At 45.9% G+C, this 15,720-nt stretch overlaps 1 protein-coding gene across 1 annotated transcript in view; it reads left to right on the top strand.

Annotated features, from left to right (window-relative positions):
• Positions 1 to 15,720, top strand: part of slc35f1 (solute carrier family 35 member F1) — a 103,617-nt gene that overhangs the window by 58,967 nt on the left and 28,930 nt on the right. Inside the window, exon 3 of the mRNA XM_076272943.1 lies at positions 12,153 to 12,280. Within this exon, the coding sequence (XP_076129058.1) occupies positions 12,153 to 12,280 (128 nt within the window). The remainder of the gene's footprint in view (positions 1 to 12,152; positions 12,281 to 15,720) is intronic.

The following is a 15,720-nucleotide window of genomic DNA, read 5'->3' as shown; positions in this document are numbered from 1 at the left end:
TGGCTACGTGGTACCCATCCAACTACAAACCAGACTGCATTCTTCACTCCACTAACTATGTTAATGAGACCACTTTACATAGCGAGGCATGATAGACTGGTGGACCTAGTGTCACAAAGCATCAAAAAAGCACAGGAGGGAACGACAAAAATATACAAGCACCACACTGTACAAATGGACTGGTTCAATGAAGAAAACACCAACAATATCACTTTCTGTAATATTCCAAATACCCCAGATATCACCATTATAGATGACAATACTAAGAATGTGACTATTGTTGAAATAGGATGTTCTTTTGATTTGTACATGGACACTTGTTTTAACTCCAAGCTGCTGAAATATCAGCCACTTGCCGACAACATCACAAATATAGGGTTTCAATGCAAAATTATCATTCTTGTTTTTGGGAGTCTTGGGCATGTGCACAAACTTGTCTTACGCGGACTGCAACTGTGTGGACTAAGCAAGCCAACTGCAAACAAGCTTGCAAAGTACTGCTCCATTTCTGCAATAATAGGTCCTTTATCCATCTGGAAGCGACGATGCCATGTTTACCCATAATCATGCAGTAAAGAATGAAAATAGCACAATGCATTCTGTTTGATCAGACCTGCCTAAGTGTGTAACATACTTCCTTCAATGTTTGGATCTGTGAATCTTCCCCTGTGTTAAGGTCCAAATAAAAGCATTAAAAAGTGTGTGTGTGTGTGTGTGTGTGTGTGTGTGTGAGAGAGAGAGAGATAGAGAGAGAGAGAGACAGAACGACAGACAGAGAGAGAGAATGTGTATAAAGTGTCTGTGTACAGCATCAGCCAACACACTCTGCTGCGGCAAACTTCCACAACTTCCCCCCAAGGACACTGGCAGACGAAGCATACCATAAAAACATGCCAGAGTGTTAACAGTTGGCCAACCACTCAACGCACGTCAAAAAGAATAAAACATTTAATTTCATAGGCACCCAGTGCATGGCCCATCAGACAGTGACCAACTTTTTCTTTTAATTACTTTTGTCTACACTCGGCTAACTCTCCAGACAACATTTCCCCATTCGAACACAAGTTGTTTGTGGCAGCCATTTCCTTGAAGCGCTATTTGCTGTATTGATTTCTCCTCGACTCTCTTCGGAGTCATTCTGAGAGAGTAATTCTCCAGATGCTTGGAGAGGCTGAGCCCCCCCCCCCCCCCCCCCCCACACACACACACACACACACACACACACACACACACACACACAGATATGATGTATCAGCGTCTTAATGAATCCTTGATTAATTTTACGCTGTCCTCCCCCAAGCTCTGGGTGACTGCCGGCCCAATTTCAGAATTACTTCTGTCGTGTTCTTTTCTTCTAGTGAGCTCCCTTTCCCACATTCCCATCTCACATCTTACATTGCCTCAAAAAATAAATTTAATTCTCTCTCTCACTCTCTCTCTCTCTCTCTCTCTCTCTTTTTCTCTCTAAAGTGTCATGCTTTCTGCAGTATGCAGTATTTTTCACACAATTAAGAGTTTAGTTTCCAGGTTAAAGTCTTGGCTAGAGGCAGGTGATGCAAGAGAAAAGAAACGACTCTGAATCTTAAATGTTTCAGTTTCGCAAAGCAATAGACTACTCGCGTTGCATCAAGTTGATAGGTACATTTATAATTTTCAGCGTTCGTGTCAGCATTACCATTATTTGTTGTTCATGCTTGCTTTTGGTTTGAACTCTGAGCCTAAGCCTGCTTTCTCGTAACAGGCTTTTATCAGCCTTGTTGCAGTCCTCCAGTCTACCACTGAACTGACAAGAGAAGAGAACAAGCATCTGTGAGAGACTAGAGCTTTAGTTACTGTGAGAGATAGAGAGAGAAAGAGAGAAAGTGAGAGAGAGCGCACATGCAGGAAAATAATTGAACTGTAGAGAGGTGGGACGCTGGTCTTTTTTCCCGGTGTGAGAGATTTGATCGGGCTTGTCACAGTCCAGTGGTTCCCATTATTTCGACCCTCATCTTCCTCTGGGAAAACATGAGCGCCCGCTAAGGTCACTGTCTTCGTCCTCTGCTGCCTGTGATTACCTCAGAAAGCTTTCTTATTGCTTCCTGCCAAGGAGGCTCTCGCCCAGCCAAGTCGCACTGCTTTAGGGGACACACCTGAAGTCGTACTGCTTTAGGGGACACACCTGGAGATACAAATAGTGGAACCTGCCTGAGGAGAGGGAGCTGCCGTGGTGCTAGCGGCAGGTGAAGCCAGGTATGCAGCTTAGCAGTTTCACCTGCAGATGCCAAATCAATAATGTATCCTGTTTTTTTTGTGCTCTCTTTTTAGCAGTCTCCACATTTGTTGTAACCATTCAAAGTGTGTGTCTCTCTGTGTGTGTGTGTGTGTGTGTGTGTGTGTGTGTGTGTGTGTGTGTGTGTGTGTACATAGTGTGTGTGCGACATTTGCTGTAACCACTCAAAGTGTGTGTCTGTGTGTGTGTGTGTGTGTGTGTGTGTACTGTACGTAGTGTGTGGGTGTGGGTTTGTGTGTGTGTGTGTGTATGTACGTACTAGTGTGTGTGTGTGTGTTTGTATTTGTGCATGGATGTAGTGTGTGTTTTCAAGAGAAGCCATCATCCTCCAACCATTAATAAAATCCTTGAACCAATGTAAACAGTTCCTAGATGGGATGAGTCATATTGACTTCAGCCAGCTCAGGATTGCATAGCCAAAGACTCGCTTAGCACACGCAACATAATGCAGTCAAATACTGAGAGCCCCCATTCAGACTGTCCTGCTCTTGTCTTCGCCCCTCAACAGCTTTGTCAGTACCACAAAAGAAACATTTATTTATTTATTTACTTAATTATTTATGTTTCGATCCAGGACCACATCATCATCGGCCGTACTGGAGAAATAATTGCCCACATTTTCCCTTCCCTCCAGAGGGCCACTTCCGAACACAGATAATGGCCTCCCATGTAATGTCACCCCCCTCTCCCCTCCCCCTCTCTCCACCTGCTCTACTCTCCTCCTCTCCTCTCCTCTCTTTCCTTCCCCAGCCTCTCCTCCTCTGTGCCATCATCAGCACCGGCTGGCTCGTATGTACCTGTCAGTGAACGGGAGTACAGCTGGGCATAATCCGCTCATCATTTATTAATTACACCCCACTCGCCTTCCTCTTATCAGCCGCGTCGTTCTAGAACTCTCTCTGGAGTGCCTCGCACTTTTTTTGTGTGTGTGTGTGTGTGTGTGTGTGTGTGTGTGCCTTTTGTTTGTGACTGATGGTGTGCCAGTGGAGGGAGAGGATGCTGCTGTACCTTGCAGACCAGAGTAGTTGAGAGATATGATTATTTATTTCACTTCACCCCCACCACACACAGACACACACACACACACACACACCCCCCTTGCAGACCAGAGTAGTTGAGAGATATGATTATTTATTTCACTTCCCCCCCCCACACACACACACAGACACACACCAACACACATACACACACACTCCCTTCTCCCTCTGAAAAGACTCTTCTATGCTCGGCTGAGCTTGCCTGGCGCAGTGGGTACCGGTTGTTACCGGTGGGTTCCGGTGGGATGGCAGTGTGAGTGTGAATTACAGCCGCGCCTCTCAGGAGTGCTGAGGTGCCTGGAGCAGCCGTGTGCCGTAAATCGAGCTGTTGAATCTAAATTTGGCCCCCATCTCTCAGTGCTAATTGTTATCTTAGCGCCGCAGTGCTGAATTGATTGGTTATTGTCATTATGCCCGCGGAGGATCATGGATCTGCGCTGTTTAGCTCTTTTTAATGAATATTCCGGATCTTTCAAACCGATTTCTGGCTACTTCATCTGCGGTGTCTGTGCCGATAGCCATAGACAATGATTTCTGTATGTGTCTTTGTGCTTTCCATATGGAAAGTCTATAATATATAGGGGAACACTTAGTTTCCCACAATTGTTAAAACACATTTTTTGAAACCTTCCACCCTTTTCTCCATTCTCAAACTACATTCACAGAATGTCTGACAGTTCTTGCAAAATAAAACACTCGCCTCAAAAGTTTGACTTGTGCTCAGAACCAAACAGTGTCAGAGTACCGATCCAGTGTATGATTGAAGTGTTCCCTTAATTTTTTTGAGCAGTATATATACCAGTTGATGTACCAGGAGTTCTAGTCCAGATATGTTCATGCATAAATAACCTCACTATATATATTAACAGTTTAGTCTGGTCAAACAATTTATTAGTTTCTGATTAAACGCAATCAGGATATTCTGGCACAACCTCACTTGGACTCTTCACCACTTGCGTTTAATATAGTTTTTACTGTTTAATTACAACTTTAACATTCCACTCAGGAAAAGACACAAGTAGAGTAGTGTGATTCAAGGATCTGTGATCACTTGTCAAATCACCGCTGTGAGGAAATCCTTCACCAACGCCGCTCACAGTTGTGCCATACTACTTACACACACGTGCCAACGCTGCTCTCAGTCGTGCCATACTACTTAAACACACGTGCCAACGCTGCTCTCAGTCGTGCCATACTACTTACACACACGTGCCAACGCCGCTCTCTCAGTCGTGCCTTACTAATTAAACATATGTGCCAACATCGCTCTCACAGTTGTGCCATACTACTTAAGCACGTGCCAACGCCGCTCTCACTCGTGCCATACTACTTATGGTTGTGCATTATGCTATTTCAAACTGTGGGAAAAGGTAACGATAAAGCACATGGATTTGTTTACAAGCTAGCGAACGGTTAGCATATGTTTGGCAGAACTATGTGGATGTTACAAGGTAAGAAACACGATTTAAAACGAGTTTCTTGTTTCTCACTTCTCTTTCCGGGACGGTAGTCTCAATGTTGCAAGGTTGGTTTTTTCTGCCTGGGGACGCTAGGCGCAGCGGGAAAGTCACCTTTTTCACCGGAACAGGTCATTTAACCATCCAAATTAACGGGTTTATTACGTTGAAATAGTTGCCAAGTTCCCCTTTAAAGCATGTGCCAACATCGCTCTCAGTCGTGCCATACTACAAATGTGCCAACGCCACTCTCAGTCGTGCCTTACTAATTAAACATATGTGCCAACATCGCTCTCACAGTCGTGCCATACTACTTAAACAGGCGCCAACGCTGCTCTCACTCATGCCATACTACTTAAACACGCGCCAACATCGCTCTCACAGTCGTGCCATACTACTTAAACAGGCGCCAACGCTGCTCTCACTCATGCCATACTACTTAAACACGCGCCAACATCGCTCTCAGTCGTACCATACTACTTAAACATGCGCCAACATCGCTCTCAGTCGTGCCATACTACTTAAACACACGTGCCAACATCGCTCTCACAGTCGTGCCATACTACTTAAACAGGCGCCAACGCTGCTCTCACTCATGCCATATTACTTAAACACGCGCCAACATCGCTCTCAGTCGTACCATACTACTTAAACATGCGCCAACATCGCTCTCAGTCGTGCCATACTACTTAAGCACGTGCTAAAGCTGCTCTCAGTCGTGCCATACTACTTAAACACACGCGCCAACATCGCTCTCAGTCGTGCCATACTACTTACACACACGTGCCAACATCGCTCTCAGTCGTGCCATACTACTTAAGCACACGTGCCAACATCACTCTCAGTCGTGCCATACTACTAAAACACGTGCCAACACTGCTCTCAGTCATGCCATACTACTAAAACCTTAGCTTACAGCTGCTGACTAATTAGATAAATTGATGGACCTGGTTTTGTGTTGAAGATAGATTGGAGAGGTTAGTGTTCTGCTTTCAAGGAATCAATTCTGACATTGCCGATCGAAGTGTAGCCCCCCCCCCCCCCCCAAATACACTCCTCCATGCCATCCACTCGTCCTATCCTTTCATTCCATCCTCTCAGCGTCGGTCTGCGCTCCACTGATCCCTGTGTGTGTGAGGCGTTCAGGAAGGTACACATCTGACCCACTGCAAACTAGCGAGTTCTCATTTTAAACTCAGAGTCTGAACTCCAGGGCTGCTGGGAGCTGGAAGCTGGGCAGTGCTGGCTTCTTGAGTCAACAGTGATGGACCATGTACACACAGGCGCACACTGATCTGTGCCCACACACACACACACACACACACACACACACACACACACACACACTTTGGGCAATCTATTTGAGTATTTGTGTGTTAGGTTTGTTTTCTGTCCTTGCTTGTTTGTCTGTGGTCTGTCTGTGTGTGTGTGTGTGTGTGTGTGTGTGTGTGCTGCCAAGAGGTGTTTTGACCGCTGTATGTGATGTGTGACTGTGAATGTGACATTCATTAGCTCAGTGGTTAAATGTTACTTTGTATGTTTTTAATACATCTAAATGCTGTTTATTTTATTTCAATTTCATTCCATACATTTGTGATAATTAAATAATTCCATGAAACTTCATCCATTATTTTGAACATTTATTCTCGAAATAATTAGCATTAGTAGCTTGCCCTGAGGTGGAAGACAGTTTTCAGGAGGTCATGATGTGAATAGAATATAATAAGGTTGTATGGCTTTGCCACATGATGTGAATAGAATGTAAGAAAGTTGTATGGCTGTGCCACATTTACTCTATAATAGTTCTTAGAGTTTGTAGTTGTTGTGAAAACTAGACTAGACTATGTGTGGCCATTCTTTTTCATAGTGTGCATGTGGGTGGTGTGTGTGTGTGTGTGTGTGTGTGTGTGTGTGTGTGTGTGTGTGTGTGTGTGTGTGTGTGTGTGTGTGTGTGTGTGTGTGTGTCTGTGTCTGCATGAGTCTGTCCACACGGTATGAAGTTGATGAAGTGGAACTTCAGGATTTTTCCCTCTTTGGTGGTGGTGATAACGGTGCCCCCCCCCTCCCCCCCCCCCCCCCCCCCACACACACACACACCATGCTCCAAGCTTCAGCCCTCGCTTGTCTCCTTGGTAACATTAATCACCTCAGCGAGTGGCAGGTGCTTCGACCTTGGGCCAGAGAGAGGCACGAGGAGCTGAGCCAGTGCCACGGTCGGAACAGCAGCAACTCTGCCGCGCTAATGCGGATTTCCAAATGATTAACCCTCTCTTTTCACGGGTTTAGCTAGCATTTCCCTGTTGTCACCACTCCCACCTTACCCCCCCCCCCCCCACACACACACACACACACACAGAGACACACACACAAAGCCCCCAGCCACACACACGCACACACACACACACACACACACACACACACACACACACACACACACACGCGCACACACACACAAACACAGCCCTAGCCCTAGCCCCTCCCATCTACTTGGAGGCCCCTTGGCAGAGGCTTAGGAAATAAAGGGTCCAAATGGTCTGATTGGAAGGGATTTGGAGGTGCCTTAATTAGGGAGAGGGATGGCCATGCTGTCTGCCTGCACTCCCACAGGCCTGATGGAGCACCTCCAGCACATCATTAGTCTCACTACTCGTTCTCTCTCTCTCTCTCTCTCTCTCTCTCTCTTCCTATCTCTATCTATCTGTCTCTGGCTCTCACATCTCTTCTTTTTCTCACATTGCTGTTTCTCTCTGTCTTTTTCTGTTTCTTTCTCTCTTACTTCTATCTGTTTCTCTTTATTTATATTCTCTTCTCTAACTCTATCTATCTATCTCCCTCTCTCTAACCCTCTCTCTCTCTTTCTTTCTGTCTCTCTCTCTCTCTCTCTCTCTCTCCTGGACCCTGGCTGGTCAGAATTGGACAAACTCTCCCATATCACCACTCTCGTTACACTGAGCCTCTGTGATCCCACTATTCGATCATCTGTGATCCCACTATTGGCTCATATTTTTCTCCTATTTCTCTCATCACGTCTCTCTCTCCCTCCTTATCTTGCTTCCTGACATGTTTCTCTGAACACCTCTCCTCTTATCCCCACACATATCTCTTACACTGTCACTCCCTCTCTCTGTCTCTCCTTTACTTAGCTCACCTCTCTCCAGTTGAGCACTCTCCTCCCCTCTCCTCTCCTCTCTCTTCCCCTCTCCTCTCCTCTCTTCTCCTCCCCTCCCCTCTCCTTCCTCTTCCCTCTCCTCTCTTCTCCTCTCCTCTCTTTTCTTCTCTTCTCTTCCCTCTCCTCCCCACTCCTCTCTTCTCCTCCCCTCTCCTTTCCGCTTCCCTCTCCTCTCCTCCCCTCTCCTCTCCTCTCTTTTCCTCCCCTCCCCTCTTTTCTCCTCTCCTCTCTCCTCTCCTCCCATCTCCTCTCTTCTCCTCTCCTTTCCTCTTCCCTCTCCTCTCTTCTCCTCTCCTCTCTTTTCTTCTCTTCTCTTCTTTTCTCCTTTCCTCTTCTATCTCCTCTCCTCCCATCTCCTCTCCTCTCCTCTTTTTTCTCTCTCACTCATTCGCACTCCCACCTGTATCTCTGTATGTTCCGTCCTCCCAGTGCTCCCCAGCATCACCCACCCCCCCCACCACACCACCGCCCCAACACACCACCTCCCCACAACACCACCTCCCCACCACACCACCACCCCCCCACCACCACCACACCACCTCCCCACCTCCCCAACACACCACCTCCCCACCACACCACCCCAGGGTTTCAGGTCACCCCCCCCCCCCTTCCCTCCTCACCAGACTCCCATAATGCACTTGCTCTAGGGGCTAGCAGCAGTGGCAGTGATTATATGTGTCTTATGTCTTTAGGAGCTACTTTTCCACAGCGAATCCACCACAGCCTCGGGCTGCTGTGCTGGGATAGCCAGGCTATCAGAGGTATCTGAAGCTGTGCTACCCCAGTCATCGAAATGTCACTGGCAAGCTCACTGACTCTCCACACTCAAGTCAGCCTGTCTATGATGACAGCCACCTTGGAAAAGTCGATGAAAATGACACATGCTATTAACGCCTAGTGGAGCGGGAGGATGAGACGGATAATTGAAGCTATAAAAGCCAAAAAAAATGATCCATGCCCTTTATCTGAAAATATGTCTCGCTGTCTCCCCCTGAAGATTTTTGTCAATATTTTCAAATGACTGGTTAACGCTGTGTGTAAAATGCTCCATCACCCCTATTGCTGTGACGCTGGGAGCATAAGTCTGGGCTGGGAGCATAAATCTCCCATCAGTGGGAGCTGGCTTAGAAACACCTCGGTCCCCACACAGAATCAAGAACTCTGGTGAAGAATGTCAATTTGTCTGCAATGCCACAAAGTGTTCAAATATGATTTAAAGAAATGAAGTTTTGTGTGGAGAGTTTTTGCAGAACTCCAGTGAGGAATGATAAGTTTTTTAAGTTTTTAACTTTTTGTCTGGCTGGCTAGACTGCAAACTGACATGCTCAGTAATGGATTGAGATGGCTAGAGCAGAAACTCATGGGCAGGAGGACCAGAGGGCTAAGAAGCTCCCTTTATTCTCCTAAACTAGGTATGACCTCTCTCTCCTAATGTGTCGTCCACCATATGAGCCCAGCATGTCCACCCCATCTGAGTGTGCGGTCTCTGCTGTGATATCTGTGCACCGCTGAAGTGTGTGTGTGTGTGTGTGTGTGTGTGTGTGTGTGTGTGTGTGTGTGTGTGTGTGTGTGTGTGTGTGTGTGTGTGTGTGGGCTTTGTCAGAGGTGGAGGATATGTGTCGTTCTTTCGCTCTCTTGTCACGTGTTGTAGAGCAGGGTGGGTTCAGCATCTCACATCTGCAATGTTATTTATAGGTGCCTCTTTCCTCTGAACTCCTCTCCCCCGTGCCCCTCACACACACACACTCTCTCTCTCTTCCCTCTCTATCACAAGTACGCACACACACACACACACACACACACACACACACACACACACACACACACACACACACACACAAACAACTCTGTAGTGGGAGAAACATCTGATGACACATCCAAGATGCCCTAAATCTGCATTTAAATAACCTTCATTTGCATCATACTTTTTTTGGCTGTGATTGAAGACGCCCACTGTTTTTGGTCTTATGCATGTACGATGCACATGTACCTGCATGACTGTCTTTGCATGTGTGTGTGTGTGTGCTGTAGCGGAGTTGAGGTAAACACCAGCCAGCCAGAAAATTGGATGTTGTTATTTTGGGTTTTCATCATTCATCCACTCATCATCAGACACATTCTGGGATGTGTAGTAGCACTGCATCACCGGGTAACTTGCTCATGATGTGGGGGCTGTCAGAAACTCATAATTCAGGGCAGGTAATGTTATGGTAAGGTTTCAGAGATTGATTCAATGATTTCAAGGCACCGATTGTACCTTGTAGTAGATGTGTTCATCTCTCTCTTCCTTCTCTATCACAAGTACACCCCCCCCACACACACACACACACACACACACACAACTCTGTAGATTGTACCTTGTGGTAGATGTGTTCATACGGTCTCAGCATGAGTGTCTGCAGTGTGTGTATGATGTTGGAGGCAGGTATCACCTTGAAGGTTATTCTCCTCTTTCGTATGAATATAATTCGTAATAATATCCATGGGATCTGCCTCTGAAGTTTGCCTGTTCGATAAGCCTGTCTCTTTCCATTTCGATTTGAGTGGTTAAGTTGCGTTTGTTACAGCATGGTCTCTCTGCTTGGTGTTCAGCCCAGCAAAATGGAAAGCTCTGGGAATCCACTGTCAGAGGGTGAAGCTAAAGAAAACTTCATCGGTATGCCGGTACTGTTCCGTGGCCTTGTGAGCACTTCTAGTCTTTGAACAGAGGACCATTGCAACTGTTCCCCAAGGTCGTTGGCTTCTTTTGTGCATGAGTGGATAGATGTATATTCTCATGGGGTTGATATAGATGTATATTCTCTATCCTTACTGTGGATAAAGGCATTATGTAGGAAGAGTTATGTAAACATAAAAGAACACCCACCATTCGGTTTTGTGGGATTATTTTTTCAAACGTTCCATCATAAAAATGCTCAGAAGCAGATTTGTGGCTGTTGTTGTTTGCTGTTTCCTGATTTTAGATAATGTCTCCATGCCGTGCACATCTGTCAACCCTGAAGAGCCTAAATGCATTACATCCCCAAACTGCAGCCTCCACAATCACATGGGAATGCCAGGGGAAAACAAAAGGCACCATGTCGCTTAGCGTTTAAAAGTCATCTATATCCGATGAGCGGATGGGAGAATCAAATCGGACATAATGTTATCATAATCTACTAATCCATTGTGTCCAAAACGGCATCCCAGAATTAGATAGACGAGTGTGTTTTTTTTTTGTCTTTTTTCTTCCTCCCTCTTTATTTCTCTCTTAGGTCTTGTAAAGCACACAAAGGATGAATTGTACTTCTCTGTTCTCTGTGCCCAGGCCACCTCCCTCTGTGAAAAAAAAATCACATTAGACAAATAAAAAAAAAAAATCACATTAGACCCAAGGTCTGCCAGGGCTCCTTTTGGCGTTCTCCAATTACTCTCCTGCTTTGCTCTTTTGTCCGCCTTTGGACCCGATCAACCTCTGAAGAGCCTTTTTCTAGCCACTTATGATCCTGAATAGCAACACAGGCTGTGGAGAGACTCGCGCTTGCCTGCGTTGAACCCGAACCAATTACCGAGCCACAAACTGTGCGTGTGCAACTCTGCTTGCTTTAATTGAAAAGGAATATTCGGTTTTAGTCAAGTTTTTTTTTCACCTCATGTTTTTTCACCCATGGGGGAGCAAGCAGTTGATTTTTTTTTTTGCTTTCATTCCTCCTCCATGTTTGTTTTTGTTAGGATAATTGACCATCTTCCCATGTCCTGTGCTGTGCTCCGTTAATTAATTTAAGATGTAAACACTGTGTACATGCTTTAAAAACATCAGATTTAGCAGGCTATGCGACGTCTGTTGGGAATCATAAGGGGATTATGCACTCACTGAGGAGCCGGTCTAAAGCATACCCACCCACACACAGTAATTGGAGCAAGCCTGCATGGTGCTGCGAGATTACATTAGATGTTGTGATGCTGGGCTGCTGAAATTCAGAGGGAAAAAAACAACACTGCCATTCTGTGTGGATCAGAATTCACCAAGTACACGTGTGGGAGTGGGGTAGATCAACAGGCCCAGTGGTCAGAGCATTCAGAAGCTGTCGGAATGTGTTCGGCTGTGACTAATTGTTGCCCTGCTTTTTAATCTCTCTCTCTTTCTCTCTCTTGCTCTCTCTCTCTCTCTCTCTCTCTCTGTCTCTCTCTCTCTCTCTCTCTCTGTATGTGTGGGTTTGTTTCACACTCTCCCGCAGGAGAAGAGAACTTGCTGGCCATCCTGAAGAGGCGATGGTGGAAGTACATGATTCTGGGCTTGATCGACATCGAGGCCAACTACCTTGTCATCAAAGCCTACCAGTACACCACACTCACCAGTGTGCAGGTGAGGATCAACTCGCCACTTGTCAAGGTCATGATGGTTAACACACCCTTTGGTGTAGCCAATTTGCAGTCTGTGCATGTGTGTGTGGGTGTGTTTCTTCTTCTTCCTTACAGTGGCTGTCCTTGGTGGGTATGGGCACAGACAGCAGCCCTCGAGACATCCTCGGTGTGTGTAATAAGTCCCCTAATTAAAGTTAGATGGGATGATTCTCATTTTCTTTGTCAGTTCATCTTCATTATCAGGTCGTTAGTGCCAGGACAGCCTCATTCAGATCCCGTCCAAAGGCCTTTCATTAGCCACCAGCCGAGGTCCCAGCGATTATCTGTGAGCGCGCTGCAAAAGAGCCCAATTGATTTCTCTCTCTTTCCCTTTTTGGTTGTCATTCTCTCTCTCTCTCTCTCTCTCTCTCTCTCTCTCTCTCTCTCTCTCTCTCTCTCTCTCTCTCTCAGTTGCTCACTCTACTCTTTGTCCTGTGTCTCCCTATTCACAGTTTGATTGTCAGACACAAAAGTGTATCTCTCCTTGCTAATCAGTATGTAAATCCAAAAGCACAACAAGTGAAAGCACATAAGTAAAGTATAGTACTCACTCTTTTGATTCCATGAGGGAAATTTGGTCTCTGCATTTACTGTATCCCAATCTGTGAATTAGTGAAACACACAGTGAGGTGAAGCACACACTAATCCCGACGCAGTGAGCTGCCTGCTACAGCGGCGCTCGGGGAGCAGTGAGGGGTTAGGTGCCTTGCTCAAGGGCACTTCAGCCGTTCCTACTGGTCGGGGTTCGAACCGGCAACCCTCCGGGCCTCCCCGTCGGGGAATCGAACCCCCGTCTCCTGCGTGACAGGCGGGGATACTCACCACTATACTAACGAGGACGACATAAGACCATCAATAGTTATATTGTCCTCGGGGCCATCAATGGTTGTCCTCTGGTCATCGTTATCAGTGTTGTCCTCTGATCGTCATTGGTTGTGTTGTTCTCGGGTCATTGTGAATGATTATTATCAAAACACGTGTTACTAAATTATCCAAGCCAAACGTGTTCTCTTCATGAAGCTGTTGATATAGACTTTCAACTGCATAAACAAACGTGCATTCCTAATATAAGGCTTTTCTAGTGGCAAAGAAAACGACATTGACCTAATAGTAACTTGGCAACAACAACAACAACAAAAAAAGTTTTAAAGTTGACATTTTGTAGAGCATTACGCTAAAGTCCTATTTATTATCATTTCAAAGGATCTGCATTAGTTTTAAACGTTTCAACCAGAAACCCTGTAGGAACAGATTGAAAGGGTCTATAGATTGCCTAATAGATTTTTTTCCCAGCCGTGCTTGAGAAGACTCTGTAGAGTTTATTTATTTGATATGCTGTTTGTAACTCAGTGCACAACTTTAATTGTTGTATTCAGTTTGATTTTCCTGTCCACATTTTACCCTGGTGGATTGCATTAATTGCTTATCATATATTATTTTCACACCCGCAGACAAATAATAGCCTTTAGAGCAGAGGTAATGGCTTTCTGTTAAGCCCAACACAGTGTAGTCATCTCTTTGTAGAGTAGGGTAATTATTGTGGATGGGTACACACTCTTTTCACTGTGTGATACAAATGTGGCTCTTCAATTGAGACATTCCATTATAATACTACCTCTCTTTCTTGCAGTTTCTTCTCTCTCTCTTTGTATGTATGTATTAGGGCAGCCGTGGCCCACTGGTTAGCACTCTGGACTTGTAACCGGAGGGTTGCCGGTTCGAGCCCCGACCAGTGGGCCGCGGCTGAAGTGCCCTTGAGCAAGTTCACTGTTCACTGTGTACAGTGTGTTTCACTAATTCACCGATTGGGTTAAATGCAGAGACCAAATTTCTCTCACGGGATCAAAAAAGTATATATACTATACTATACTATGTATGTATTATGTTTATATGCATGTATCTATGTATCTATCTATCAATCTATGTATCTATCAATCTATCTTTGATTCTTTCTTACTTTTACTTGCTTTGTCTAACTCTGTCTCTCTCAAACATACTGTACACACACAGACACTCATACATTTCTTTCGCTACTCTCTTCCTCTCGCTAATCAGAAGGGTTATGTCATGTCTTTGTGCATTGGTGACGTGCCCATACTGCGAAAGACCAATCACAGACGCTGACTCTTCTTCCCTTCTTGGTCGCGTCGATACTTTGCTCGCTCCCCGCGGGAAATAAAGGCTGAACTTTCAGAAAGAGGAGTGAGCACACACCGGCAAAAAAAAGGAAACCGGCTGGCTCGCCACACGGCCGAATGAAAGCAGATGGGACTGTCAGACTCATTCAGACACAGCCGTAGTCATCCCTCCCAATGTCTCTTGAGAGGGCCACATCGGCTCTTCAGTCTCTTTCCCCCACTCTCTCTCTCTCTCTCTCTCTCTCTCTCTCTCTCTCTCTATCCTTCGCTCCCTTTACCCCCATCATCCCTCTCTCTGTTTCCGCCTCTCCCTCTTCTCCATCTCCTCTTTTTTTCTCCTCCTGTCTTGTCTTTCACTGATTCTAGCTATTACTCCCTCCTTCTCTCTCTCTCTGTATATGATGTTTTTCTTTTACCCCACCCATCTGTCTATGAATTTATCTGTCTGTCTCTCTCTCTTCTCTCTCATTCTGTCTCTCTCTCTCTGTCCGTCCATTTCTCCCCCCCCCATCTCCCCTACATAATTTCTGTTATGTTTCCCTGCTCTTTTACTGTCTCTCTCCATATCTCTCACCCTTCCTCTCTTTTTATCTCTCTCACCCTTCCTCTCTCTCTCTCTGTCTCTCTCCATCTCTCTCCATCTCTCTCTCCCACATCTAATCCACATATTTCTCCCTTCCTCTCTTTCTATCTCTCTCCCTCTCTCTCTCTGTCCGTCTCTCACTAATAGGAATAGATGACGGCCTCTCCTGTGAGCTGGAGGCCACATAATCCTCCCCGTGCCGCCTGTCGCTGATTGTTTTTCCTCCGGCGGTGAACTGCTGCGCCCTGTCTCAGCGAGCTCTAGAACTGTGGCTCCAATGACACCCATGGCTGTCCATCATCTCTCTCACGCACACATGCACACACACATGCACATGCACACACACGCACACTCATGCGCGCGCACGCACATACACACACACACGCACACGCGCGCACACATACACATACAGTACATGTACACACACACACTCATGTGTGTTTGTGTGTATGTGTGTGAGTGTGTGTGTGTATGTGTGTGTGCATGTGTCTACCTTGCTCACTCACACACGTCTCTATTTCAGCAACATAAAAGAAAAATCTAGTCACGTTCTGTGAATAACATAAAGCAATAGCCACAACATTTCTTTAACATTTCTAGATGGACTCTTAACAAGGCTGGACAGTGCTTCATCAATATTAATACACAGGCGCAAGCCGAGGCTTGAATCACGGCGCTCCT

The sequence above is a fragment of the Alosa pseudoharengus genome, unplaced genomic scaffold, assembly GCF_046254945.1.
Source record: "Alosa pseudoharengus isolate Yale_2024_CS ecotype anadromous, Long Island Sound unplaced genomic scaffold, YU_APseudo_1.1 YU_APseudo_1.1_scf_7, whole genome shotgun sequence".
Taxonomy (NCBI): domain Eukaryota; kingdom Metazoa; phylum Chordata; class Actinopteri; order Clupeiformes; family Clupeidae; genus Alosa; species Alosa pseudoharengus.
The sequence above is the reverse complement of the archived record's forward strand: the minus strand, read 5'-3'. Positions and strand labels throughout refer to the sequence as shown.